The following is a 26,457-nucleotide window of genomic DNA, read 5'->3' as shown; positions in this document are numbered from 1 at the left end:
GAGGACGGAGAGCGAGGCGACAGGCCCTGAACGTGGCCATCAATCAAGCCAGGGTGTCGATCCATACATCAATGCCAAGGGGACCAATTTCTACTTAGATGAATCTGATTGAAGTGTAGCAAAGATGACATTGAACTCCTATGTGTTGCGTGTATTATCCCGTAGAACCCTTTCGCCTACACTGCTCGTAGCAGCTGTACATAAAGTCTTCCAAAGTCAACCATCCCAATACTCAGCCCTGCGACTACAGATCTCAGCGGGATGCGACGCAGTGTCCCATTGATGTTCCGCGCATGACCAGCCTTCTCAGTCAGCCTATCTGCCTTTGCGCTCCACATGAAGATCCAACGATATTGCACAGCGAAGATGACCGAAAGTGCAGCGAGCACGAACAGAACTCCAATCGGACCAAACAGGTTCCAGAATAGAGGAGCGGTTTGGTGGATGTACAGGATCTTGAAGGCCCATCCCAAAGAGATGATTGCAGTCAGTGACCAGGTGAGGCACGTGACGATGATTTGGTGCACCCTAGGGACTTCGTGTCCATGAAGGCTGGCGAAAAGATAGGCGACTCGCAGTGCAGTGCCCACCATGCCGCCTGCAGAGATGGCGAAGAACAGTTCAGCGGACTGATATCTGTGCCAGAAAGCAGTGCCGGTCGTATCGCTCATGGCGGATATGCTGAAGGCAGTGCTGCCAAATGCGATGCTGTGGTGGACGATACCCATTAGATCAGGCTTGGTGGTGACCATGTCGAACAGGTATCCGAGAGAAAGTAGGATCCAGGCCGAGTGGCTTGCTTGGATGTCATTCTCGGTCCATTTGGAACCTGAGATAAAGCATTGCCTGAGGATAGGAAATGAAAGGTAGGCAAGCATCAGCCGGATGGGCGTCATTGAGAAGTCCATTGCTAGATGTTTGAGGACCTCTTCGTCCTTGCCAGGTTTGATCGATCTGAACCAAGGCAGGGCCACGTTGTAAAGAGCTATCGAAGTGCCTAAGACAGCGAAAGATGTGTCCATGGAGGTAGCGGACGGTGTGGCTAGTGAAACGATGGTCATTGTAATTGGCTTAGCGAAAGTGTTTGTATGCTGTGCAATAGAAGCAGGAGCGAAGATGAGGTTGTGTTGTTCGACGGGAACCCGAGTCCAAAGCATCAGGTAGCAATATGTAGTTGCCCGTACTGTCGCATCGCCGTCGCCGTCGGGAACTCGACCGGTAATCGCAGCGGACGAAGGTGCCTTGCAAGCTATTCTGGGGTGGTGGAAGGGGCTGCTACCGAGACATAGAGCCGTAGGAGCGTGCTAGACTTTTCCCTATAGAAGTGGAGTTGGACCATTTTGACGGCAGGCTGTGTGTACCTGCAGTACTGACAGCTTGGCGGGCCTAGAAATAGCTTTCGCATCTCCATATGTCTTTTCGCACCTGGAAGCAGAAATGGCATGCGCTGGGGCCGCCTCGTAGGATGCCAGAAGCGATTACGAGATGGGGCCGGGCGTGGTTGCAGGGCCCGATATTGGCTAATGCTAAGCCCCAGAATAAGCTCCATCTCAAGGAAGCTTATGCATGCCAGATGGGACCAATCCCCGAGTGGCAGGGTAGGAGGCTTTGGGTTACCCACAGAGGGTAAGATAGGGCTGAGCCATGGGTTAAATCCAGCAGGCAGCTTACCAATTCTGGCAGCGCCCAGCGCCCGTGAAACCCTGTAATTAGTACTTGGGAATGGTTCGAAAGCATTCAAGTATCTCGTAGGGGCTACGATACAATCGGCTCAAGCGGTGGACCAGAACCATTTCACAACAACACTCGTTATGCTCCAGAATTTACTCTTCACATCGCTGGCCGTGTGCCTTGCAAAAGCTTACCTGCTGCGAGACTCGTCGGCTTTTCATCTCGGTCGGGACTTCGTCCCGGTCTTCACGATCGCTTTGGTTCTGGCGACACTGTATCATCTGTGTATACATCGATGGCTATTTTCGCCTCTCCGGAAGCTGCCATTCCCGCATGTAAGATACAATTCTTGATTCCCATGAGTGATCTGACGGAAGGACAGGATAGCTCGTTCTTTCTTGGCAGTGCGAAGCAGTTTCTCAACGAGCCGTTCGGCGTTCCGAATCTCAGATGGCAGAAAAGCTTCAGCGAAGGATTATATCGCGTGTTCTTGGGTCCGATGACCTTGCTTGTGGCAACCAGCCCGGCCGCGCTAATTGCAGTCACTGGCAAAGGCAACGTTTGCGAGAAGCCAGCTCAAGTCCGGGAGGGGTTGTCGACAACCATTGGACATGGGCTCGTTACTGCGGAAGGAGAGGAGCACAAGGTATGCTCTCTTGCCTTGTGCGGGATGCCGCTAATCAATTCGCAGAGGCAACGCAAAGTGTTGAACCCAGTGTTTCGTGGCGAGCGAGGCGTGCGTACGATGGTCCCAGGATTCTGGACAAAAGCGATGAGAATGCAAGCAGAGATGGATGAAGTCGTTCCAGAGTCCGGAGACACTGTCGTGGACATCTCAAAGGCGATGATGCGCGTTGCGTTTGGCATCATTATGCAAACTGTCTTCGGTATTGACATCGAGAAAGATCCTCATCGCGAAGAGAGACTGCTGAAAGCTTGGGAAGCCGCGCTACTCCATGGCGAGAAGCAGAACCTGCTCGAAGCCTTCTGCGAGGGTGTCCTGCCGCTTTTCGTGTCGCCAAAGTACACGGATTGGCTCCTCCGGCACACCAAAAGGAACCAACGATCCATCAAAGGCCGCCAAATTCTCCGGAGCTCTGTCCTGGCGCAGATCCGTCAGTCGAAAGAAGATTTCGCGTCCGGCTCAAAGAAGGCCGACCTTGTCCAGATGATGCTCTCAGGCGGTATGTCGGACGAGCTGGAGATGCAGGGACAGTTGATGACTATGCTGTCTGCAGGGTAAGTGCATTGCATCAATACGAGGCAACCGCTGACTATCATAGCCACGAGACCACCGCCGCTGCTCTGACTTGGGGACTGTATGCTCTCGCTGCCGATTCTGCAGTCCAATCACGACTGCGCGAGGAGATCAAACACAATCTTCCCGAGGAGGAGGAGCTCACAGCTGAGACGATGGACACTCTCCAATACCTGCATGGCTTTGTCATGGAAGTGTTGCGTTTGTACCCCAGCATCATGCAAACTGTGCGTGAGACCACCGAGGACACATTGATTGATGGCACGATGGTCCCTCGTGGCCAAATGATCCTGGTCCCCATCTATGCTATCAATCGGTCGCCACAGTTCTGGGGCGAGCATGCCGAACAGCTTGATCCAGAGAGGTGGTCGAACATGAGCACAAGTGGTGGCACCGCAGGTCAGCACGCCTTCATGACGTTCCTAAGTGGCAGCCGAGTTTGTATCGGGAAAGAGTTCTCGATACGTAGCATGAAGGCCATCCTTGTGGGTCTTCTCAGCCGGTTCGAGTTCTCAGAGACAACGCCAGGGATGAAACCCAAGATGAGGAAAGACTTGGTGTGCCAGCCCCAAGATGGAATGCATTTGCGAGTGCGTAGAATAGCCATGTAGGAGTTCATCGAGTCGGCGTACAGTTGTACTGTTTCCCGTCAATCCTCAGTGGCTTCGGTCGTGGCCGACGTTCGTATGGAGGCGAAGTTGGCTGAAGGTGCGGCTCAACCCTGGACCCGCCGCCCCATCGGCGCCCGAGAGGTCAGGCTGAATTTCACCGCATACATACACTGTTCTGAACCGCTTGTCCTTTGCTCCGCAGATCTGCGACCCGCGCACCAGCCGAGGCAGAATCGAAGCTGTTCCTTCAGTGCTTCTGTCGCAGCCATCGTCCCAATTGCAGCACTAATGTACCTCGGCCGGCGGTATGTCGTAGTTGGTGGGTATGCTGATATAATCCAACACTGCGCGGAGCTCCCATAATATCAAGTCTCCCTTAATGGCTTCCTTTGTGGTGATTACAACCATGCGTACCATCTAAGTTGATTCGAGTTGAGCTCCGGTCTTTTCTGATTCGCCGTTGGAGATCAGCGGGCCTTGGCGAAAGATCTTGGCAGTCAGTTCACTCCAGCGGCAATGGAAGCGAGACTTTTTCGACAGTGATTACATTGCCACCTTGGTTTTCCATGCACCACGGTCAGTAGGATGGACATGATCGAAGAGGACGTTGCCCCAAGTAAGTCAACAAAGAGCGCTCTGGCCTTGTAAGGTCAGACTGCGAAGGTATCGCTTGCGCAATGGGTATCCGCCAGAACGATGCCAGCATCGCAAGGACACCAGACGATTGGTCGCCAGACTTTTCGAGCTTGTTCTCCCTTCCTTTTGCGATAGCAGGACTTTGCCACGCCATTCCGAAGCCTTAGTTAAGCGACAAAGAGCAGCATGGATATGGTCGTCACAGCATGACTGCCTCAGGGCCCAAGCTGACAGTGGATGATGAAAGGTTTGTCCTGCGGTCATAGAAGTACAACGACAGATATAAAGATCCCTCCAGCGGACGCAATTTGGCTCGAGTCTGTCGGACACGACGCCACCCAGCACGAGAACCATGTTTGCCTTACACGGCTTTCTCGTCGGCCTCTTTGCGATGTTAGCTGACCATGTCTCAGCAGCACCATCGATCGAAGGTAACGTCACCTTCCAGCACTCCTCGCTGCCTCGAGACAGCCAGACATGGTACAAAGCTGTCGGCGATTTGTCGGACCAATCCAAGGTACCTCTTGTAATCCTCCATGGCGGTCCTGGCGCGGGCCACAACTATCTCACCAATCTGGATACTCTGACAACGGTTCATGGAACCCCGACCATCTTCTATGACCAGATAGGCAACGGCCTGTCGACCCACTTCCCCGAGTACCGACTCAATGGCACCTTCTGGACAACCGATCTCTTCGTCGCGGAGCTTGAAAACCTCCTGTCCCATCTGGGTCTCGGGGAAGATAAGCCATACGACATTCTCGGCCAAAGCTGGGGAGGCATGTTAGCTTCGTCGTTCGCGACGACGAAACCCAAGGGGCTCCGAAAGCTTGTTATCAGCAGCTCGCCCGCAAGCATGTCGTTGTGGTCGGAAGCATGCAGCTCGTGGATAGACGAAATGCCACAGAAGTCCCAAGATGCGATCGATGTTGGTGAGCGCGAACAAAACTATACCAGTGATGCCTACCAGGAGGTGAGTTCTTGCGAATATGCCGGGATCTGCTTCGTTTGCTGGTCCAATTGTCGCTCCTAGGAGTCCTTTGGCTGACCAAACTCGACTCGGCAGGCTGTGCTGGAGTTTTACAAGCTTCATTTGTGCCGGACATGGCCCGGTCCCGATTTTCTCCAGGCCAGCCTCGAGTGGCTGGGGAAAGACGACACCGTATACATGACCATGTGAGTCCTCCCTGTGGGTTTCGTTACATCGCGTTGATATGTGTCATACAGGAACGGTCCCTCGGAGTTCACAGTTACTGGAAATCTAAAAGATTGGGATATACGATCGGAGCTGCACAAAATCGATGTGCCAACGCTCATACTGAACGGCGAGTTCGACGAGGCACAGGATTCATGTGTCAAGCCTTACTCCGAGCTCATCAAGAACTCCACTTGGCATACATTCCCGGGTCTCAGTCATATGAGCCACATAGAAGATCTCGATGCATACCTGGAGGTTCTGCGGCCGTTCCTCACCACAAGCAGGGGGTCCAGCTCCCCAAGCTCAAGCATCAGCGCCTCAGCGACTGCCGGCGGCGCGAGTTCGGGTGCGACTGCTGGTTCGTCCGCTGATCAGGTCCGCGTTGGGGTGGGATTCATGGGTGGTGTTGTCGCTGCAGGTGCCGCCTTTGCTTTATAAGCTGGTCGCGAGCGTGTCGACCCATATTTTGGACATGTCTCATTGAGGCGCCGTACTGCTGAGAAACACGAAGGTATGAAACTCGATCCATATAGATCAGGTAGAGTAGCGCAATCAAGGCACGCGACGAATGCGTTTGACACGTGAAAGACTTGAGCAAAGTTCCGTCGGAGTTAGAAGGCGATATCGCCGGCCAAGGTCTTTCTCTGCAGCGTTCTGAAACTTCCAGGTTCGCAGCTCTTTCCTTCAGAAACGTCGTGAAGCGCTTCACTTCAGCGAATCCTCGTCGGACGATCTCTACTAGAATGTGGCCTAGCGATAATGGCTTGCTAGCTCGAAGACGCCTCAAATAGTTGTGGCGGACCTCGCGCAACGCGTTCGGCGGCTTTGGGTGCCAAATGTATTGCCATGATCTCGCCAGCGTTCAATGGGCAAGTGTCTCACACTGATCGCAGAATCATGCGTTTGAAGTGTCAACTGCGCTTTTCTGGAGAAAAGGCAGCACAGACTGTGCCGCGGAAGGAGCTTTGTGCGTGATATGCTTGGGGTTTCTGGCCAGCCAATTACGTGCCAAGACGCGTCATGCTCTGGGATAGCCTTTCAGATCGAGACATCACCATTGAGGCTGATGCGACGTCTGATGACCACGATGCTGCTGACTTGAGCAGTCTCAAAAGGCTCCCTGTCAATGTCTAGTGTCGTATACTGATTGAGTAGCCCTGCAGGAACAGAATGGCAGCCACGACCCACCATTGGGAGTTGCAGCAGCGACTTTCCACAGTGCTGCCGCTGAATGACAGCGAGCTGACACAGGTCTTATCACATGTCGAGTCGCTCTCCACAGATGAAGCCTGTATCTACTTCAACGACCTCTTAGGCGACTCTCCGAACGCTCAGAAGTTCATCGCTGCATTCAGAGACAGTCGATCTCCCAACGGAGCATCAGCCGCTGCAACACAACCGAAGACCAAGGCTGACTTGGCGGCGGCGATGATGATGAGACACGTAGGATCAGCTGCAGTAATGCAACACAAGTCTGATCCGCCTGTCTCACAAAGTAGCGGCGCCAACGGCAAGCACGCGCCAGCCACTGCTGCTCCATCACTACCGGCGTACGCGCCGCCACCCGGCCGACCACCCACTAGCCGAGCGCTGGAATACGACCACACCAACGCCGTGATAGAAGCCGCAAGGGTTCGTGCGAGAGACGAGGTAAGTCATTACGTACTGACTGGTCACGGATCGCTTTATCCTGACCGACGCAGCAAGAGATGCAACAAATGTTGCAAAATCTCCAGTTTCGATACAGGATCTACAACCCCGACATCGAGCCGGAGCATGAAACTGAATATCCCTGCAACTGTGCGATCCACCAATATCAGTATGCGAAATGGCAGCGCTATGGTGTTCAGGATATGTGGTCCAAGGCGGTCATGTACCCGGGTGAGCGCCGTATCCCGTTCCGGTGGATCTACCTCTGACCAATAGCGCAGGTGAGAAGGCATATACCGACTCCAAGGGAAACCCTCGCTACGGCGGTAATGGCCGCAATGGGCTGTGGTCGAGCAACCCGTACATGATGCGAGTAGTATCACCATACGGGTATAACCAGTGTAAGTTGCTCTCCCAAGGTCAAATTTGTATCCGGTAACGAGCGCTGCCCAAGCAAATGTCTCGGGATGACAAAGAAGCTGCTCTAAGTAGCCTCACAATCCTACCTTCCAGCTTACTTCCCTTTCCCGACACAAAGCTGATCAGTTTTGCAGTCAACTGGATGGGTGGTCCAACGAGACCAATACCTGGCTATCACGCCAAGAGCATTCATCAGACCATTGCACTGAATAACAACCTCAATCGCGAGGCTCAGGCGAAGATCGACGCGCAGGAGCCAGATCACAACATCTGGGCTGAAGACGGCGGACTGGAAAATGCCATGTCGAACCTCGGTCTCGGCGACGACAGAACCACGGCAGAAAAGGGCAGCGCCGTCCGCAGCGAAAAGCGCCCGAGCCTGTCAGCACCAGACACCAAACCCTCCACTTCACGGCTCCACAGCTTCCGCAAATCAATCGGCATGAAGACCTCGACCGAGCGCGCCGTCTCCAAAGCCACCAAAGCCGTCTCCCGCGGCGTCGACCTCCGCGAAGCAATCCTCAAAGAAGAGCGCGGTCGCTGGCCCGACGCGCAATGGCAGCAGATCGTCCTCACCTACCAGGACAAAGTAGGCATGACGAAAAAGATCGCTGCGCTCCGCAACCGCAGCCCGATCCAGTACCTCCACCTCTTGCGCGCCGGCTACTTCGAGCCCATCCCAGTCGCATGGGCGAATCAAGCCTCCAACCCTCTCAAGTTCTCAATAGAAGCAGCAGCCGGCTGGCGCGGCATCACCCCAACCTGGCGCGGCTACGAAGACACCGCCGAAGAGCGCCTCTACTGGGTCCTCAACCACCGCGACTCACCCGACGGGATCACCCGCACCCGCCTGAAGCCCGACTTCATCTCCGAAATGGACATGGCCCGCGCCCGAATGGCCTCCGCCGTCGAGCCACCACCGCAATACTTCTCCCCCGACGACACCTGCCACGTCCAACACACCGACACCAAAGGCGGCTACTCGCGCCAAGTGATGCCTCCACCCCTGCACATCGTCGACCGCCCCGAACAGCCCACCGACGACACCATGATCCTGCTCGACGTCAGCGGCAGCATGGACTTCGACCCCGTCCGGCCCGTCTACGACCAGTACCTCATCACGCAGTACGTGAGCGGGACGCAACCTAAGAACAAAGACGTCGCGAAAGCCATCATTCGACGCTTCACCGATGCGCTTTCACACCACGACCACATCTCTCAATCGGGCAACGACGGCTACGATCTGGTGACATTCTCCAGCCAAGCGACGTACATCGGCCGCATCAACCACGCGAACCTCGACCACCACTGGAACACCAAAGTGCGTCTCGGCGGCGGCACGCGCGTCATGACGGGCTGGCAGATGGTGAAGGATCTGCATTTCCGCAAACACTCCGCGAGCGCGACCTATCATCCGGTGTATGGCTGGCAGGCCGGGCCGGAAACACCCATCTTGCGGCTGCTCCTGCTGCTGGATGGGGAGGCGACGGACATGGACGAATTCGAGCTGGATCTGCTGAGCTTGAGCTGGGCGCACGTGACGGTTTTCTTGGTCGGGGTGGAGGGATGTCCGCATCATCATAGGCATGCGAATGAATTGCAGAGAATAGGGGATGTGAATCCGCATGTCAGCTTTGTGGATGCGCAGGGAAATTGTCCCGAGAGATATGTGACGCACGAGTTGTTGAAGAGGCATTTGGGATATGAGGTTAGTCAGGGGGAGTTTGAGGAGATGGAGAGGCTGCCGACCTACAGTGAGGTTGCTTGAGGAAAAATCTCTTGACGATATGCTTTGGTTGTGGTGGTTGTGGTGTCACTTTCATTTCGAGCGCACGGTAGCGTACATGAGTCGTCTACTTACCACAACCTCGCCCGTCCACTCTTCTGTGACAGTCCTCTTTTGACCATCCTCCGACTATTACTCTCCTGTCCATCATCCGTAGCATTATATAGGATCAGAGCCACCTCTTCGCCTACTTCCACGGCGGGATCCACCTGTGTCTGCAGAATCCTCCACGCACGGGCGCTGTCACACTCTCTACCTCATCGCCAAACCAATCGTACACAACAGCCAACTGCTGGCCCTCCTCCACATCATCCAACACCGACACCGTCATGTTCACCCACCCCGTCTGCGACACAACCACACTACTGAAGTTCGTCCCCTTGTACGTCTCACTCAGATCGATTTCTGGCGCCGTGCTGTTCGGGAGGATACTCAGATCCGCCATCAGGCGATACACGAACTCCTCGGCCCGGTCAATCAGATCATTGTTCCAGCGCTTCGCGGGGCCGATCTCCAGCGTGATGGCGGGGATGCCGTAGTCGACGAATGTCGTCTCCACAGATCCAGGCTCGCCAGGGTCGATCTTGATGATGTCTGGCTGCGCTAGCTCAGCGAGGCGTTGGACATACTCGGCGCGGTAGTCTGCATACGCCCATATCGGACCATTCGCGCCGCTGGAGAGGGTGTGCAGGTCAACCGCGACGTCTACGTTGGACGTATTGCCCCAGAGGCCATACCACACGCTTCCAACGTGTGCGTCCGTGATGCTGGGGACTTCCTCCGCCGCTGACTCGCCAAAGGGGTCGATACCGGGCAGAATCCGGTTCAAGTTGACATACGTTCCACTGTTTCCCGGGCTCCAGAGCTGCCGCGCGTTGTGAAAATTGCCATTCGGGTTCTGCTGTGGCAGCCCAATGACTGTGCCATTGAAGTCTCCCGATGCAACGACGCCGCTGGAGTTGAGGTAGCTGAAGACGCGGTGGACGACAGGAATGCCGTTGAGTTCGTCGCCGTGAATGCTTGAGGAGAGGGACAACTTCTTGCCCGAGTCCAGGCTGGAGTTGCTGCCACGGGCGATCAGGACCGGTAGGTAGTAGGGAATGTTGCCTTGGCCGGTAGCAGCATTGATATAGTAGCGCGAGATAGTGTTTGCGGGCACAGAGGAGAGATCAAGCGGCGAAGAGAGGTCGAGCACTGGGTAGCCCTGGTAGATATCGCCTGTGGTCGGAGCTTCGGCGGTAGTGAGAGTGGCGACAGCCAGGACGCCCGCTGCGGCAGCGGCGAGTCGGGATGGTGTGCGCATCGTCGCTGTCCTTACCAGGTGCCGCAATACAGTACTCACGATTTGAGAGCGCGTGCGTACGTTTGAGAGCTGGGCGTCCTTATATCTTCATGAGCGTGGCGAGAAAAGACCGAAACGACGGTGGGCAGCGTAATTTGTCCTTCTCGCAGGCGATGACGAATCCATTTGACATCTTGCTTGACCGATTTTTGCGCTCTTATCGGGTCTCGCGCCGACTGAACGAGGATGGCATGCAGGCCTTACAAGCCAGAGCTGTCTTGGACGACATCATGGTGGTACCCGTAACTCTTGGCAAAGGTGCCGACCTTCCCAACCCGATCTGGTCGCTTCTTGGCATATGCACCGACGCGAACTTCGAATTCTTGGTAGCGGAGTCGGAACCTCAGCGGAAATGAGTTGCGATCTGAGCTCCACAAAGCCTTGATGAATTTGATTCGCAGCTCTTTCAATTCAAAGTCTCCCCGTCTGTAAGTCCGTGAACAGTAGATCCAAAGTTTCAATCGTTGTTGTCGTTGTTGCCAACATGCTGCCCTTCGTCCTCGTCGGTTGAGCGGGTCAAGTCGAAGGTACGATCGGTTGCATCACATACGAGGTTATCCAAGCCGTCACAAGTAGCGACAAGATGCTGCCAGGGTTCGAGGTAGTTCGATTGTCCGTGGTATCGGTCACGATAGTGCTTCACTACTGGTCTGCGTACGGCGACTGTAGTACGAACGGGTGGCAAGAGTCGCCTTCCACAGGCCATCTCGCGCGTCTTCCGGCCCATCAGCGGTGGCAAGTCAGGTACCGTCCACAGTGATGCTTCTGACTTCTGTGAACCTTTCTACCAGGAGCCATCGGACCACGTCGTCGTGGCGCTGGGTTCGAGCGTTAAGCAGAGCACTCCTATATTCATTCGCCTGTGGCGAGTAGTAAGCAACCTTGGCGCCGGCTCGCACGAGCAGCTTGACCATTTCCAGGCGGCCATACAATGCCGCGGCCATCAGTGGTGTGCCGTACGGGCCGCCTTCGACTTCCAGATCTGCACCATGTCTCATGAACAACTTCATGACTTGACGCTGGCTCATTGCAGCTGCGTGATACGGAAGACTGTGTTCTCTAGCCGGCTTTGCGTTTAGTATGTCTTGCGTTGCAGTTTTTCCGAGTCGGCGGAAGATCAGATTGAGCTGCTGCGTCCGGTCGTCATACCATCTAACGTCGTGCAGGATACTTCCGTCCATAGGATCGATCCATGATAAATCCAGTCCACTATTCAACAGTATGGTCATGGCGTGAGGCCTTCGTTTCCTTATCAGGTCGCTGTAAACCCAGGATCCGTACATGTTTCGATCTTGTACAGCGGTCCGGCAATGTGAGCTGCTTACTAGCAGCTCTGGGTACTTGCAAGCCATGTCGATGGCAATTGAAGTTCCGTGTAGATTCTTCGCTGTGCTATCATGCCATGCGGACGCGCCCATCACGCGTTCTGAGAGTTTTTTGGCAGCTGCAGTGCTGTGATTAGCGATTGCCCAGTCGCATCTCCTGTAGCCGCTCCGCCTAAGCAGATGGTGATCGTCGAAGAGGTTGAGTATAGAGTTGTCTTCGTTGATGTCATGTTCAAGTATCGTGTCCAGCATCGTGTAGCCACCGGACGAGGTCCGCCTGTCGATAGCAGCACCACAAGAGATCAAAAGCTTCACGGCTTCTGTTCTGCTTCCCCAGACTGCGCACTGCAATGGCAGGTCGAACATCCCGCCGGAAAAGTAGGCTGCTGGTTGAGACATTGTTATTATATCCGCGGAAGACCTTGCTTCGCCGAAGTCCGCTTCCATGTGTACAAGTTTTGTCCAATGCACGATATCGAGACACGCCTTGTGCTGTCCGAGCAGTGTATTGGAGTCCTCTTCCGAGTCATACTCACGATTGGATTCGGGTCCGGGCGAAATTTTCAATCCTGACCGCGTGAACTGTGCCCAAGCCACTTCTGCTTTGCCAAGCATCAATTCGATGCAGTCGTACCGGTCGTTGAGTGCGGCCAAATGCAGCGGTGGACAAGTGTAGCGAAGGAATGAAAGTCCAGGACAGTGTTCTAAAATCCATTCCAGGGCTTTGGTGTAGCCAGCCTTGGCGCACTCCTGGATCAGACTTGCTTCGCCGTGGGTTTCGCAGCTTCTTCTTCGCGTGAGCCTACCACCTCGTGAAAGAAGTAGGAGTATGATTGCCTCGGTGTTTTCCCTCGAGTCCCGACGTGCCGCTTGTATCACCGGATCGCAACTGTTGCATTTTGCCCAATGACAACTTGCTGATGCGCCAGAGTCCAGTAGCTCGCGACAGCGGGCGAGCTCCCCACAGTGGATGGCATCGCCGAGCTCCCGCTGCTGCCGCCGGCGAGCTATACGATCATTGTTCGTCACCAGCGATGAATCAATTGCCGACGCTGATTCCTTTGATTAGCGCGTGTGAAGGCCCGAGCCTGATGGGGAAGAACCTACTATAGTCGAGCATATGCTTGTCGAGCTCTGTGACGAAGTCCGAGTAGCCGTGATCTCGAGCCACGTCGATGGCCTTCAAACCATCTACGCACCGTCTATTGGGGTCTACGCCATGTTTTGTGAGTATCCCCACCACCCCAGCCCTGTTGTAGCGCGCTGCTACGTGAAGAAGCGTCTCGTCACCGGGCGCGGCCGTTATGGACGCTCCATGCTTCAGTGCAACTGCAGTCGTGGGTTCGTGATCGCCCAACACCGCGCAATGAAGCACGGACACTGGATTTGCAGACTGTGTCAGCTCATTAACCTGGTACACATCGACGTGGCTCAGCAAGTAATCAAGAGCTGCGTCGTTGCCCAAGAATGCTGCTACATGAGCCAGTGATGCACCGAATATCTCCAAAGGTCTAGGTCCGTCGCCAGCATCTGAAAAGGTCCGGATGCCAACGCGGCTTCGCCATCCATACATGTCAGTGGCGAGAGCATTGCCTTTGAGTATCTCAAGATTTCTGCCGATCACGGCGTGATGTGCGACTGTCCAATTAAAGACTTCTTCGGCTTCTTCGCTTGCGCCTTTTGAAACGAGCTGGGAGTATCTGTAGGTCGATAGATCGTGTAGTGAGTTCGAATAGCACGTCGCCATGAGTGGCATCTCATCTCTGACGTTCCTCATCTCGATATCACCGTTTAGGGCCAGCAACCAGTCGAGCTGTTCAGGTGAGCCGCTTCGCGCCCAGTAGTGTAGAAGACTATCTCCGGTCGTTGGGTGGGGAGTGGGATCCGATGGTGCGCTCAGGATCTTCTTCGATATCTCACTGGGGCAATCAAGGACTATGACGGTCTCCTGGGCGCTTTTTGCGCCGGCAGTTTTATCATCTCTATTACTTACGGAGATACCTCGGTCCAAAAGAGTTGCAGCGAGGTCGTACTCCTTGGCGTCAAGCAGTGTCGTGATCAGTTGCCGTCCTTGATGTCGAAAACTCTCAAGAACTGGTATAGATCGACAGTGGTTGATCATTGTCTTCAAGGTCCTTCTCCAGATGTCGGCAGCGGAACGCCAATTCTTGGCGTCAAGAACCCATCCAAGGACACCTTGAAAGGAGCAGGTCGAATCGGAAAAGGGACTGTCGACAATGGTCAGACAGAGCTCTGGCAGATTGGCGAGGTCTATGATGCCGGTCGTCTGCAAGTAATCCTTCAACCAGCGACCCAAAGACGTGATGAACAAGACGCTTTGATCTCGAGAAGCAGTTGTGAGGATGTATCCGATGATAACCTTGAGCTGAGTCGCTGTCACGACGTCAGCGAGCTCTATCAGAGCGTCACCAAATACTGGGTTTTCATTGGCGATAGCTGTGAAGAAGACAGCTTTATCCGCATCGTACAGCGCTTTGAATGTATAGAAATCTGGATCGGACAGAAGGCAGTCGTAGACTGGAGCACGTCTTGCGCGTCCAGGATACTGGGGTCGTGACCACGATCAAGCAGAAATTGTACAAATTCACTGTTATTTTTCGTGGCTGCAAAGGTGTAGCATGGTCGCGTTGTGCCTGCCTCCTCGAGCCCACTCGTTCGCGCCAAGATTTAGCAGATACTCGACTTTAGCAAGCTGATCTGATGCCGAATGAGCTGCACCCAGTACGGGAGTGGTTCTGTCTCGTGCCGGATGATCGAGCAAATCCAGGGCAAGCTGATGTTCACCGAGGAAACGCAACGAAGAAGTGTCCGCCCCTCGAACCGCGTAGTGCCACACAACCGTACCCTCGTCATCGCGAAGAATTTGGCCGGCGCCCGCGCCCGTCAACAGCTTTGCCACGTGAGTGTATCCACGCTCTAGCGCCGCGAACAACGGCGTTGCTCCTTTGGACGTACGAGCATCAAGTTTTGCGTCTTTAGCTATCAGCAGCCGTGCGCATTCGACACTGCCGTACATCGCGCAGTAGTGTAATAGCGACGTCCCCTCTGGTCCGAAAGTCACATCTACGCGAGCATATCCTGAGGCAATCTGTGTCGCTAACGTAATTGCATCATCGCTGTCGAGCATGCTCTTCAATGCTGGTGGTATAGCCGTCTTACCTCCGCCGGTCCCACGGGGTACAGTGCTCTTGTCTTCGAGTTGCTTGAGACCGCGACGTTGCAAAGCGAACAGACGACCAGGGCTTGCAGAGAGGTGTTCCGATGTGATAAGACCCACTAAAGATGAAGCTCTTTCCTGGCAACTCTGATCACACATACCAGCTTCAAGCTCATCCAGGCAATCTTCCTCGCACCTGAATCCAACACTGAGAAGACGTGGCGTCACCAAGTTCGTGTGGTAAGCCATGTCACACATGACCGCAAGGCGCAAAGTACTGATGCCGGAGGCAGAGTCTGTGCCGGGAAATGGTTGATCAGAACGCAGTGCGATGTCCGATAGCAACTCTACAGTCGAGCACAGCCGCGCAGCAACTCCTTCATCCGGAGGAATCGTCGGACATAGTTTGAGCGTATCCCGCAGAAGGTAAGTATTCGCGAAGGCACCCAGCAGTGCGCAGTGCAATGGAATTCCAATCATTTCATCCACGAGAATCTGAGACTGGCAAGAAACGAGCAACCACTTGCAGACATCAGGCATCCTTAACATAGCGGCATAGTGCAAGGAGCTCATCAGAGTGTCGTGCCATGGCCAACAGTTCTGGTCGGTAGCAGCTGGCATTGACCACATAGACTGGGTCCAGCTGTACAAATGACCGACTCTTGCTGGGTCAAAGAGTGTTTTCAGCGTAGCAATGTCGTTGGCATGCGTTAGACTCGGCCATATCGGCCACTGTCTGGCTGCTAGACCTAGGAATGGATGCGCATCTCGCCGGCAGCGCAACTCAGCATACGTCTGACATGGTCGTTCGAAAGCAGCATTGTTGAAGAACCTCATAGACGCTTGCGCATACTCGACAGGCGTTTCAGGACCGAGCGCGAACATCTGGAGCTCTGCCCTGCCTGACTTTTGAAGGGACGCTAGGTATTCCTTTACCGAGAAATGTGCCGATTCAAACGTCTCTCCAGCACCGAGACGGATAAGGCTGCCACAGAGTCTCATAATATGATCTCTGCTCACCCGTGATGCAACAACAAGGTCAGCAGTGTTTGTGGTCACAGAAAGCGCTTCTTCCAGAGCGGCAACATCCACAGCTCCGAATCCGACAATCCACTTCAAGGCTCTCGCGGTAAGTGCAGCGGCGTCTGGATCGTGCGTGGTCTCCAGGAGTACTCGATCGTAAGATGCCGAAAGCGTAAGCGGCGTGTGACGAAGAGCTGCTCTGATGTCGGCATCTGATACACGAGTCGAAAGATAATCGAGTTGTACGGCGACCCATCGGAACATGCCGCCAGCTTTAGCAATGAGTGTATCAAGAATCTCGCCCTTCAAGGCGGGATCGCTGATGTACAAGCGTTTTAACGATTTCTTCTGCATCCGTTTCTCCATTTCTCCTGCGACAAACAACCGTACATCCGTACTCTCAGCAGCAACAGATGCACTTGCGTACTCTTCGACGAGCTCTCTGATATCAGGAATATCTCGTGAACTCATCAAGAACTTTATTTTGGTTGATTGTAAGCAGCCAGGGTGAATGATTGTTGCACGTCTTTCCATGGACGGACATTCGTCAACTCCGTCAACGAACATCATTACATGGTCAAATGGCTCCGAAGCTCTGTCTATCACTTCCACAAGCTCCTCGCAGGAGCAGGGAAGAGGACCATCGCCACCTGCTTGCGGCGCAGAAGCGGTGTACTTTTCCACAAAGTCCAGGACGATGTCGCAGCTGCGTTGACTCTGGCGAGCTAGTTGGACCAGCATGGAGCCAAAGATGTTTCGCGCAGAGAGAGTAGAGTCCTGTCTGTGATCACAGTAGAAGTAAGCAACGGCGAGATTGGAGCTCGGCTGTAGGCTACTTTGTACCGCATGAGCGACCGCAGCGGCCGTCAGGACGCTCTTGCCGGCTCCGGGTATGCCATGAAGCCACAAGCGAGACCTGGTGTCCGACAGCCATTGCCGAAACTCCTTTCCACTTGTGAACCAGTCTCCCGTACCAGGATAGCGGAGCAGAACGTTAGTCTTATGGATACCGTGCGTATTCACGGGCTCCAGGGCCACAAATGCTCGTCTCGTCTTGTCGTTCGCCTCGATTCGCGAAATCATCGAGGCCACATTCCGAACGTCTTGACGCATACCCTCGGTCTCCTTGAAGTGCTCCAAAGCGGTTGTGACGCTGTCGACGGACAGCGCAAGATTAACAACCTTTGAGTGAGCTTCCACTTCGCGGGCAAGATCCAACGTGTGAGATCTTGCGAATGGCCACGTCCACTTGGAATGGCGGATAAGGCTGGACTCTCGGACTGCTTTTGGATTGCTTCCAGTCTGATCGAACTGGTTGACCTTTGTCCTCACTTTCTCCAGCGTGTCCATGCACGCAACGATCTCTTTAGTACTGATCGCCGAATCCAGCCCTCGAGATGCGAAGTCATCAATGAGGAGTTGCAGACTCTTTAGAGCGCCATAAAGGGCATTAGCACGGACCAAGAGTTCCAGGACTTCGTGCTCAGCATGCTTTACGTGGCGGACATATCGTCCAACGTACCTCGTCACGACTTCTGCCGCAGCGACGAGTCCGACAATTGCGCTGGCGAATTCTGCCATCGACTATGGCGCAGTGTCCGAGCATGCAGATGCTGCGCACGAACAGCGTGGGGAGCTTAGCGTTGTCGCAGCTTGGTAGCGACACTCTTCGAGTCGCTTGCCACCCGATTCCAGGCCTTTTGTCTTCCAAATCGAGGTCTCTCGTCCACGAATATCATCGCACCTGTGTAGCAATTCTCGCTGCTCATGAACAGCTATGTGAAGAATGCGAACCGTCCAACATCACGATGCCCTGCACAGATCAGCCTGGACACTTGCAGGCGCAGCCGAGTGGCTCAGCGCTTCTGCAGACAAAGGCGGCATGGTGTAGACGAATCAGGGGTCGCTGGCCCTCGGTTCAGGAAATTTTGCACGCCCGACCCCATCATTGTCGGACGTATTCTGCCTCGAGGCACACACCAAGCTGTGGCTTTGGGCCTCGCCATTGGTGCAGACGTCGCTCAGAGCCGCGGCGACGTTGACGATGGTGCTGATGTTGATGGCGTTGGTATCTAATGCAGTGGAAAGACCATGAAGGTCGGTAGCGATGGAAAGAAGGTTCGCATCATCGCGGCTCCTTCCTCGGCTTGGCAGGAACCTGGCTTTCACAATGGCAGGCACGACCCACATGCGTACTGAGATCGCATTCATCAGACAGTCGGGCGGTGCATGATAAGACTGGGAGGAAGGGAGATTCACATATTATTCCTCACTCTAGCAGAGGCAATTTCGTGGCAAGAGCACCTATGTCCAGAAGCAAGATGCCACAACCCGGGCAGCAGACCCAACCGCAAAGCCCGCTCTGCCTATCGATAAAGCCGACATCATATGTCCATCTAATAACACACGTTCCCATTCCGCAAACGAAGCTGGCTAGACGAGGTTGTACACAAATGCAACAAGGACTCTGGCTCACGCCGCTCCGGCCATTGCTCCTCTAATCGCTAGTTTCCGCTGGTGTTCCAGAAGCGTCGTCCACGATCAGAAATAATGTACATGAGCTCCTCTGGTGTCCTCAACACGGCGTGCTGAGGCGCTCAGTATCACGGCCACAGAGCTGCCTCTACCGTGCCTCGTGCGTGAATCGATTCAGAGAACTCGTCGCCGCGACATTCACGCCCATCTGCTGGCCGATCCTTCTAACGCTCGGAATGCTGTTGATGACCGCACTCATGAAGTCGGAGGGGGCTGCTGCTCATTCCTCGCCGCACTGCTATTGCCAAAACTGTAATCAAGCCGCAACTTCCGCCCATACGTCTCCTTTGTAGACAAGGTCTTCAATGCCTCCTGAGCACTCTTAACATCAATGAAATCAGCATGTGCAAAACCCCTCGGCTGGCCCGTTCTCCGATCAATGGCCACGCGGACGTCAACGACATTGCGGATGCCTCGGAACAGGTTATTGAGATCGCGATCAGTCATCTCGTACGACATGTTCCCGATGAAGAGCGTCTTTGAGGGCGGGTTTCTCGGTGAGTCGTCGGAGTTCATGCGGGATGCTCGAGCGTCGCGGGCCGATTGGGTGGTGTAGGCGGCGTACTGGACGACTAGGCGACGGCCTTCGTAGACCTGTTGGTGCAGAGCATTGATGGCGGCGGTGGCTGCTTCGATGGTTTCGAAATCGACGTAGCCGAAGCTGGAGTGGTCAGTGAGTACATGGACAGGAACGGAGAGGACTGCTTACCCTTTGCTGAGACCGCGACCATCGCGCAGCAGCCGGAGTTGCTCAATAGGACCAAAGCGGATGAGCTCTTTCTTCAGGTCGTCCTCGGTAACATCAAAGAAGAGGTTGCCGATGTAGACAGTCCGCTTAGGCTCAGCAATGCGCTTCATTTTGTCCGCCGGTGACTCGTCCAAACGTGCAGCCCTGGGACCAGGACTCCATCCTCCCTGAGATTCTGCCTGAGAGGCAGGCGCAGGAGGCTCGGAGGGAATGGGAGTAGCTTCAACGTCGGCATCGACAGCGGCCGTCTCTGACGCGGGCGCATCTTCGACGATTTCTTGTACAACGGCGTCGGTGCCACTGGCCTCGGCCGGGGTATCTTCTGGCTTTGCCTCATCTTCGTGAATGGCGTTCTCGACCTCTTCTTGCGGCGTTGGCTGCAGTTTCGAGATTGGCGCCTCCTCCTCGGCTGCGGCTTCACCAGAAGCCCATCTTCGCTGGAAGCCAGAGAGTGATGCTGCTGGCTTTGCTTTCAGGTATGACTGTGATAATGAGGTGATGGTCCGCGGTTTATATGCGAAAGCTGAAGGTGAAGACGATAAAATGCGCAGAGCGCTGCGGCGAATGGCGAGCCTGCAGGTCATTAGTCGGAGTTCGAGAGACGGCGAGGATTGTACTCACATGGTGGACGACAAGGGGTTCTGGACTAACGTAAGAAGACAATCAAGTAGAAAGGAGTGTGAATGAGTTGATACCGATGGAAGATGCACGGGATCGACTTCAGAAAAATGTCAATGTATCTCATCACATCAGGACTAGTGCAAAAGGTGGAACTCCGGCTCCGATTTTTGCCAAGCCCGAGCCATCGGGCATCCTCACGTGACGCATTGACCCGGCGTCTTGTCCTTCATCGTCAATCGAAGGGCTATGCTAGCACGTGTGCACAAGACAGCCAAATCCCTCAACCCTCCCTAGCAGAGCCCTGACCCGAGCAGATAGCAGCCAACCCCGAGCACACTGACCTAAGTAGCACCTAGCATACCTCGTGTCCACCATCATCTCAAGCACAAGCGCTGTTAAGGCTACGAACGGACCATTCACTTGGACAAGGACGAGCAGTGACTGGTCTGAGTCGGACTAGGAACAGTGAAGCCATTCGCTCGAGTCAGAAGGGTGGTCTTCTCGGCTGGCTGCGGATCTTCACTGCTTTGAAAGAGGTATAAGTATATGCTTTGTCGTCGACCGACTCTTCTTCCTCCTTCCACAAGCACAGCTGCAGAATCCGTCATTGCCATGCCATGGTAGTAGCCTATGCTACCAGATGGGGCAAGCTTCAAGTCCATAATTGATAGCCAGTTCCTCATCACCGCACATCTGCAACAGCCGTGCCCACGAAACCTCGCACATTTTGAACTTCTCAAACAGTAGCCCTTGGCTCCTCATGACTCGCCCTCTTCACAGCCTCTGTCTCCCTCGGGTCCACATTGGCGGCCACCTCCATACTCAGCAACTCCTTGATGTCGTTGAGGAAGAATGCTAAGATCAGGCAGATGCTGCCAAAGGCAATACTCATCCTAACCTCATTGTCAGTTTCGTGTTCTTCAGACACAAGCTTGCCAACACTCTTGACGAGCACAGCTCATCACTTTCTGGCACTCGACTCGTCGAAGCATGATGAAACAACATACCAGTAAGGATACCTATACCCCAACGCGAACGCCTCCTGCGCAGCAGCAATGATGATGCCCTCCGCCTCATCCTTCCGCATAATCCTGTCGTCACTAGCAATGAGCTCACGAAGCTCGACAAATTGAGCATTCGCAACCAACAGCGTCAACTCTTCGACAAGAGGGATGTATGCTGGGCTGACGATGCCTTGCAGAATGATGGCCTTCGTGGCGACAATGTCGGTCGCGTACCTTGTGAAGTAGTGGTAGAAGACTGCAAACAAGAAGAGTCAGTATACCAACTAGTCCTCTCTTCAACGGTTGAGCACGAAGTTGAGGGACTCCCAGCTGAAAGGACAATCGAACTCACTATTGTAATACGCCGTATATCCAATCGCGCCCCCAATATACCGAATCGCCAAAGTAATCGCCGTGATGGTCGCAATCAAATCACTAGGACAACAAATTTGTGCGATGATACTGCTCGGTATGATCACTCCTCCCACTCCAAAAGATGCAAATGTCACAAGCACGTACATGACGCCCAAGTTGTGAGGCGTGGAGATGGAGATCGCGCCGCAGAAAGCCGTCATCATGGCCGTCGCGATGATGAAAATCATCTTGATGCGCCCGCCCGTGATGGGGATCAGGATCAAGGCAACCACCGCTCCTCCAATGATGCCGAACCCGATCGGCAGTGAGCGGATGCCGACGCCGACGGGATCATCTCCGTATACGTTGTAGATTTGTGTTGGCCAGAACAACAGGAGGACAAAGAACTATTCGGAATTGTCAGATTGTTATTCAACAAGGGTGTTGGATGTGAAGAGACCCACGTTGCCGCCAGAGAAGAATGTTATGAGCAGGATGATGATCTACCCATATGTCAGCGCAGTCTTTGCAATGCTGATCGCCACCCACTGTTGTCCGTTTCGCCTTGGTGAAGAGCTTGGGCGGGCACATAGGATACTTAGCGATCCAGATTTCGTAGACGAAGAAGGCGACAATCATGATGATGCCGAGAATGAATGGCGCCAGTACGTGTGCACTGCTCCATGGATACTGGCCACAAGTCAATAGAAACGAGTGGAACTTCTGCTCCGGCACTCACCTGATTACCGCCCCACTGCATGCCCATCATGAAGCACAGCACACCACCAATGCTGAGGGCGCCGCCAATGTAGTCGACCTGGCTCAAGATCTCCTTCCTCGACAGCACGTTTGCAGGCTTGGGCGGGTCCTTGTAGAAGAACCAGACGAATAGCAGTCCCAGAAAGTTCCAGACGCAGACAAGGATGCCATTATATCGCCAATTGCTTGCCTCGGCAATAAGTTGCGCATAGATGACCGATGGACAGAATGGGAGAATAGTCAGTACAACCAGCCCGACATAAGTGCCACGCTTAGCGACAGGCACCATCTCAGCAGTACCAGCGAGAGCTATCAGTTCGTTCAGGCCGGCGCCCAGGCCGGAGAATACTTGACCGCCTGGAATACTCGTCAGCTTCGCGGAGAGATACTGCATATTGACGCATACCAATGGCTGTGTTCATCGTCGTAGCGGTAGCCGTAATGATGGGCCCAACAATGAGAGCGATCTGCCCGCCAGCTGCGACATAGCGCCTCCCGAAGAGATCGGACAACGCGCCAACGAATGGACACAATGCGGCGTTCGGAATCAGATATCCTATCACGAACCTAGACGCCATCAGAACAGATTGCTGTACCGGTGTTGCACTCACCAAGTATAGCGGTCGACACCTCCAATGTCCTGATAGATCCGAGGCAGTACACTGCCGAAGAGGTACAATGGAATCTGCGATCCAACCCAGAGGAAGCTCATTGCTGTTAGGCCCATGAAGAGCTGGAAGTTCATCTGCGACTGTCGTGAGTACTCGTCGTGAGTTTTGCAAGCTGTCATACCGTGTGATGGACTCCGCTCTCTTGGTAGACATCTGGCCGCGGGAACTTCTCACCCGAGGAGACCTCAGTGCTCGGCGATACAGTTTCGACTTCCTGTGCCTGGCCCTGTGTAGGGCTCTTGTCGTCGTGCTTTACTTCCATGATGGCGAGCAGCTTGCTGACAACCCTGTTGACGAAAGTAGGTGAGTCTGCTCTCGGGCGACTGCGATGTATGAAGTCGCCTTTGAAAGAGCTTGGGTACTCCTGAGGTACTTTGACGGAGGGCTGCATGGCAACCTCGGAGCAAGGCGTTGGATATATAAACCCCTTGTCCTACCCGATCCACGCCACGAGCTCGAAGTGTAGCTACCCAAGATAGGCCAAGGTCTTGTCCAAAAGCGTGACCTAGTGAGGGGACCCCGGGTTTCTGCTGGTTAGTGATCCCCACGAACATGCGTTAGCGAGGCTATTCAGCCCCTGTCTCGTCAATGAGTGGTCGGGTGTCCTATCTTCCAAGAGGCTTCGATGACTCGATGTCCTCCACTCATCTGCTGTCGTCTACCTAGATACCGAGGTAGGGTATTGATGGAAGGTATTCTCATGTTCCAGCCTGTTGGATCAACTTCATGCACGTCGACAGTGTAAGGAATGTATGGATGGCTCGTGCACTGTGCAGATCAAGGTCATGTAACGCGCTTTGACTTACCTTGCAGAAACGTTGTCTGATCGAAAGGGTCCGCAAGGATGCGACGATATATTCCTGAATTCGTATCTGGTCACTCATCACTGATCAACAATGGAGACCCGGTGTATGGTCATCAGACCGACTCGTTTTTGCTTGCTGCGCTCAAACGAGTCGACTTTGCAGAACGCTCTCCCAAGTACGTTGACAATGGCACATCTGCCAATTGATTTCGATGTACTGAGGCGGATAGTTGAATCGAGCAACCGAAATGCGTGGCAACGAGGGTCCAGACGAATTCGTGGGTTACCGAGGTTTGCCATCCAGTGAAAAGGGCACAATTGGCTGGTCACCACACGGACTCTGGAGCGCTCTGCGATGGTGTGTTAGGACATGCATGTCTAACGACAAGCGAGGGTGCTGGCGACGATGCATCAGGTCTGTTGTCCAGAAAAGGGCTCGCTTATTCAGGGAAAACGAAAGCAAATGAGGAGTCAATTAATGGACTGATTCATGTGCTCGGTTGAAGAGCCATCTCATTCCTTCGGTCCGGACTTGACACATGGCGTATTCTCTGTCGCAAGAGTCAACTGTATTGGCAGATAGAGATCCATTGGTGATGATTTTCTGGCAGAACTGATGACTTCGATTAGAATCGTGATGTAGAGTTGTCGGCAAGCTGTAGGGTCGACTTAAGAAATTCGTGCCTGTTGAAAAGAAACGCGGGGTAGGAATGGCTACGGCTGCATGTTGCGCCTTCTTTTTCTCAACATAGTCTCGGAAGCATTCTTGGTCGAAGCATTACAACAACGCAGCACAGAACAAGTTGCATGTCGCGGAGTGCGCAAGATCAAAGGTTGACTTGATCTCGACCGCGAGATCCAGCGAAGCAGGGCACTTATATTTGTGTCTCCTGCGGAGGCGGCCTAACATCTTCGCCGTGAGTACGAAATACGCTGAGGTACGATATCCTACGTAGGTATCTTGCTCGCACTCCTACCCTGTATTCATCCATCACGCCAAACCACCAACGTCCATCAACTCTCCTGGCGTCGCTCGTGGCTGCGATCGCGGACCCGACAGCATCTCTTGAAAACTGATCTGCTCTACCTCCCTCGCCCCTCCCGTCTCCTGAGCCTTCTCGGCAACCGTCGATTCAGAAGTAGAAGTCTCCACGCGCTGCACAGCGCGACAATCAACGCCGTATGGCACGCGACCCGCCTGACGATCTCTGCCTGGACTGTGCTGCTCGTCTTCGCCGAGAGAGGTGAGGCCGTTCACGCCGCCAAGCTTCTTCAATTCCGTCTTGAAGTCGTCCAACATGATATTGTCTGTCAGGCACTTGAACACCAAGGCGAGCTTCCAGTATACATTGATCCTGTAATGAATTGTTAGCACTGCGCCCAAAGGACAAGACCAATCCTGAAGATGGAGTGAACTCACCCATCAATACCATGATTCACACCCGGCACCGTCGTAGCCAGTATATCCATTAACGTGAATACCATCGCCAAACACATCGCCACCAGCAATATCCCCAACCGTGGACTCTTCCCAATCAGCGTAAAAACACTACTGCCATAGCACTTCCGCAACACATAGAACAGCGCCAGCGTACTGAACAGCCACCACGGATCCCGGTATGTCGTCTCAGTCGGCCTCACCCGCTCATATAGATCATTGATTCCATTGAAGAACAAGAAATTCGACACAATCTGCAGCAACATCGGCGCAATCGTGGCCGCGAGCGTGCCAATGTAGATCCTGCTCACCCATGTCGCGGTTCGCGGCGAGAACATGAATCCCGTAGGGTCGAAAATAAATGGGCGAATCTTGATCCATGCGACGACGTTGTGGATAAAGTATGACGTGTACAGCAGCGATGCCGTGCTGGACAGGTACCAGCTGTAGCCGTCGAAGGCCATGAAGGCGAATGTGCCGTGTGGAATGGCGAGAAGTAGTTCGAGGAGGATGAGTTTGTGTAGGAGGACGCCTTTGCGCATGTTCGCGACCGTTACGCATGCCATAATGATAAGGCTGCCGACGATGAAGCCTTGACCCCAGGCCTCGACGACGAGGCCTTCGTTTGAGATATTGTGTCGCCAATCGCCGTTGAGGGCGGTTGATGTCGATCGCTCGACGAGCCACGTTGGGGATTCCGCGTGGGCCATGTCGAATGTTGTGGCTTGGCTTTGGGCCTCCTGCTATGAAGCGATGTGCTGTCGGCTTTGCATTGTGTCTCTCGATGGGTACTGATGAGTCGCGTCGAGTGGTGCTCGTGGCGACTTGCTAAGATGCGAGAATGTGGCCAAAACGCTGTTGTTCTCCAAGAGTATCATGATTCCAAGCTGAGGCTGGATGTCGTTGATTGGTTTCCCCGCCTGAGCAAGATCTTTTTATGTCGATCAAACTTCCCGCTGAGGATGAGATCGACCAGTCGCAGGTGCGTTCCGCGTACACATATCCATTGCTGCTGCGAACAACGGGACTTTGATCGGAACATTGATGCAAGTGTGTGGAACACATAATGACAATTGTCATGTGATGTGAGGCAACGCGAGAACCTGCAGAGGTCTGATGAGTTCGTATCTGGAGATGACCAGGCTTGGTTCTGCGACAGTGATAGGCAATCCTCTGATCCGCTGCAGCTGTCAAGTAACGTGGCAGGCCCAACAACCACTCGTGATGGCAGGACAATATTCGTATCGAGCATTGCTACGGCAGAGCTGAGTGCGTACACGAAGCTGGGCAAGTCTTGGTCTGCATGAATGCATGGCCAGTACTCGCACAATGCCTTGGCCCGCGGTAAGAACGAGGTACATATAGCTAGGACTTCAGCCTGACACGTTGATGATCTGTTTCACAGCACAGAGCAGAGCCAGCAG

General features: G+C 54.0%; 7 protein-coding genes across 7 annotated transcripts; 2 read left to right on the top strand and 5 right to left on the bottom strand.

Moving 5' to 3' along the window:
* Window positions 1–176: 176 nt before the first annotated feature.
* Window positions 177–1,061, bottom strand: AB675_7343 (uncharacterized protein; the record flags this gene model as incomplete). The annotated part of the gene is made up of 1 exon (XM_018147703.1): window positions 177–1,061. One exon carries the CDS (start codon window positions 1,059–1,061, stop codon window positions 177–179), a length of 885 nt encoding a protein of 294 aa, XP_017996274.1.
* Window positions 1,062–1,966: 905 nt separating this feature from the next.
* Window positions 1,967–5,812, top strand: AB675_7342 (L-amino acid amidase; the record flags this gene model as incomplete). The annotated part of the gene is made up of 6 exons (XM_018147702.1): window positions 1,967–2,317; window positions 2,363–2,910; window positions 2,955–3,328; window positions 4,590–5,149; window positions 5,243–5,352; window positions 5,404–5,812. 6 exons carry the CDS (start codon window positions 1,967–1,969, stop codon window positions 5,810–5,812), a joined length of 2,352 nt encoding a protein of 783 aa, XP_017996289.1.
* Window positions 5,813–6,544: 732 nt separating this feature from the next.
* On the top strand, window positions 6,545–9,212 carry AB675_7341 (uncharacterized protein; the record flags this gene model as incomplete). The annotated part of the gene is made up of 4 exons (XM_018147701.1): window positions 6,545–7,024; window positions 7,195–7,255; window positions 7,306–7,425; window positions 7,579–9,212. 4 exons carry the CDS (start codon window positions 6,545–6,547, stop codon window positions 9,210–9,212), a joined length of 2,295 nt encoding a protein of 764 aa, XP_017996307.1.
* Window positions 9,213–9,417: 205 nt separating this feature from the next.
* AB675_7340 (uncharacterized protein) lies at window positions 9,418–10,533 on the bottom strand (the record flags this gene model as incomplete). Its single annotated transcript, XM_018147700.1, has 1 exon — window positions 9,418–10,533. The coding sequence occupies one exon, from the start codon at window positions 10,531–10,533 to the stop codon at window positions 9,418–9,420; it is 1,116 nt and encodes a 371-aa protein (XP_017996327.1).
* A 239-nt stretch (window positions 10,534–10,772) lies between these two features.
* AB675_7339 (Vegetative incompatibility protein HET-E-1) lies at window positions 10,773–17,679 on the bottom strand (the record flags this gene model as incomplete). Its single annotated transcript, XM_018147698.1, has 4 exons — window positions 10,773–10,990; window positions 11,321–12,949; window positions 13,005–14,446; window positions 14,570–17,679. The coding sequence occupies 4 exons, from the start codon at window positions 17,677–17,679 to the stop codon at window positions 10,773–10,775; spliced, it is 6,399 nt and encodes a 2,132-aa protein (XP_017996218.1).
* A 1,149-nt stretch (window positions 17,680–18,828) lies between these two features.
* Window positions 18,829–23,181, bottom strand: AB675_7338 (putative HC-toxin efflux carrier TOXA; the record flags this gene model as incomplete). Its single annotated transcript, XM_018147697.1, has 12 exons — window positions 18,829–19,294; window positions 19,343–19,954; window positions 20,003–20,022; window positions 20,781–20,895; window positions 21,010–21,262; window positions 21,359–21,767; window positions 21,825–21,863; window positions 21,910–22,050; window positions 22,100–22,476; window positions 22,526–22,686; window positions 22,731–22,864; window positions 22,912–23,181. The coding sequence occupies 12 exons, from the start codon at window positions 23,179–23,181 to the stop codon at window positions 18,829–18,831; spliced, it is 2,997 nt and encodes a 998-aa protein (XP_017996256.1).
* A 1,405-nt stretch (window positions 23,182–24,586) lies between these two features.
* AB675_7337 (uncharacterized protein) lies at window positions 24,587–25,743 on the bottom strand (the record flags this gene model as incomplete). The annotated part of the gene is made up of 2 exons (XM_018147696.1): window positions 24,587–24,950; window positions 25,016–25,743. The coding sequence occupies 2 exons, from the start codon at window positions 25,741–25,743 to the stop codon at window positions 24,587–24,589; spliced, it is 1,092 nt and encodes a 363-aa protein (XP_017996255.1).
* Window positions 25,744–26,457: the final 714 nt, after the last annotated feature.

The sequence above is a fragment of the Cyphellophora attinorum genome (assembly GCF_001299255.1).
Source record: "Cyphellophora attinorum strain CBS 131958 chromosome Unknown Contig32, whole genome shotgun sequence".
In the NCBI taxonomy this organism is placed as follows: Eukaryota; Fungi; Ascomycota; class Eurotiomycetes; order Chaetothyriales; family Cyphellophoraceae; genus Cyphellophora; species Cyphellophora attinorum.
Note: the sequence above shows the minus strand (reverse complement) of the source record. Positions and strands in the feature narration are given on the sequence as shown.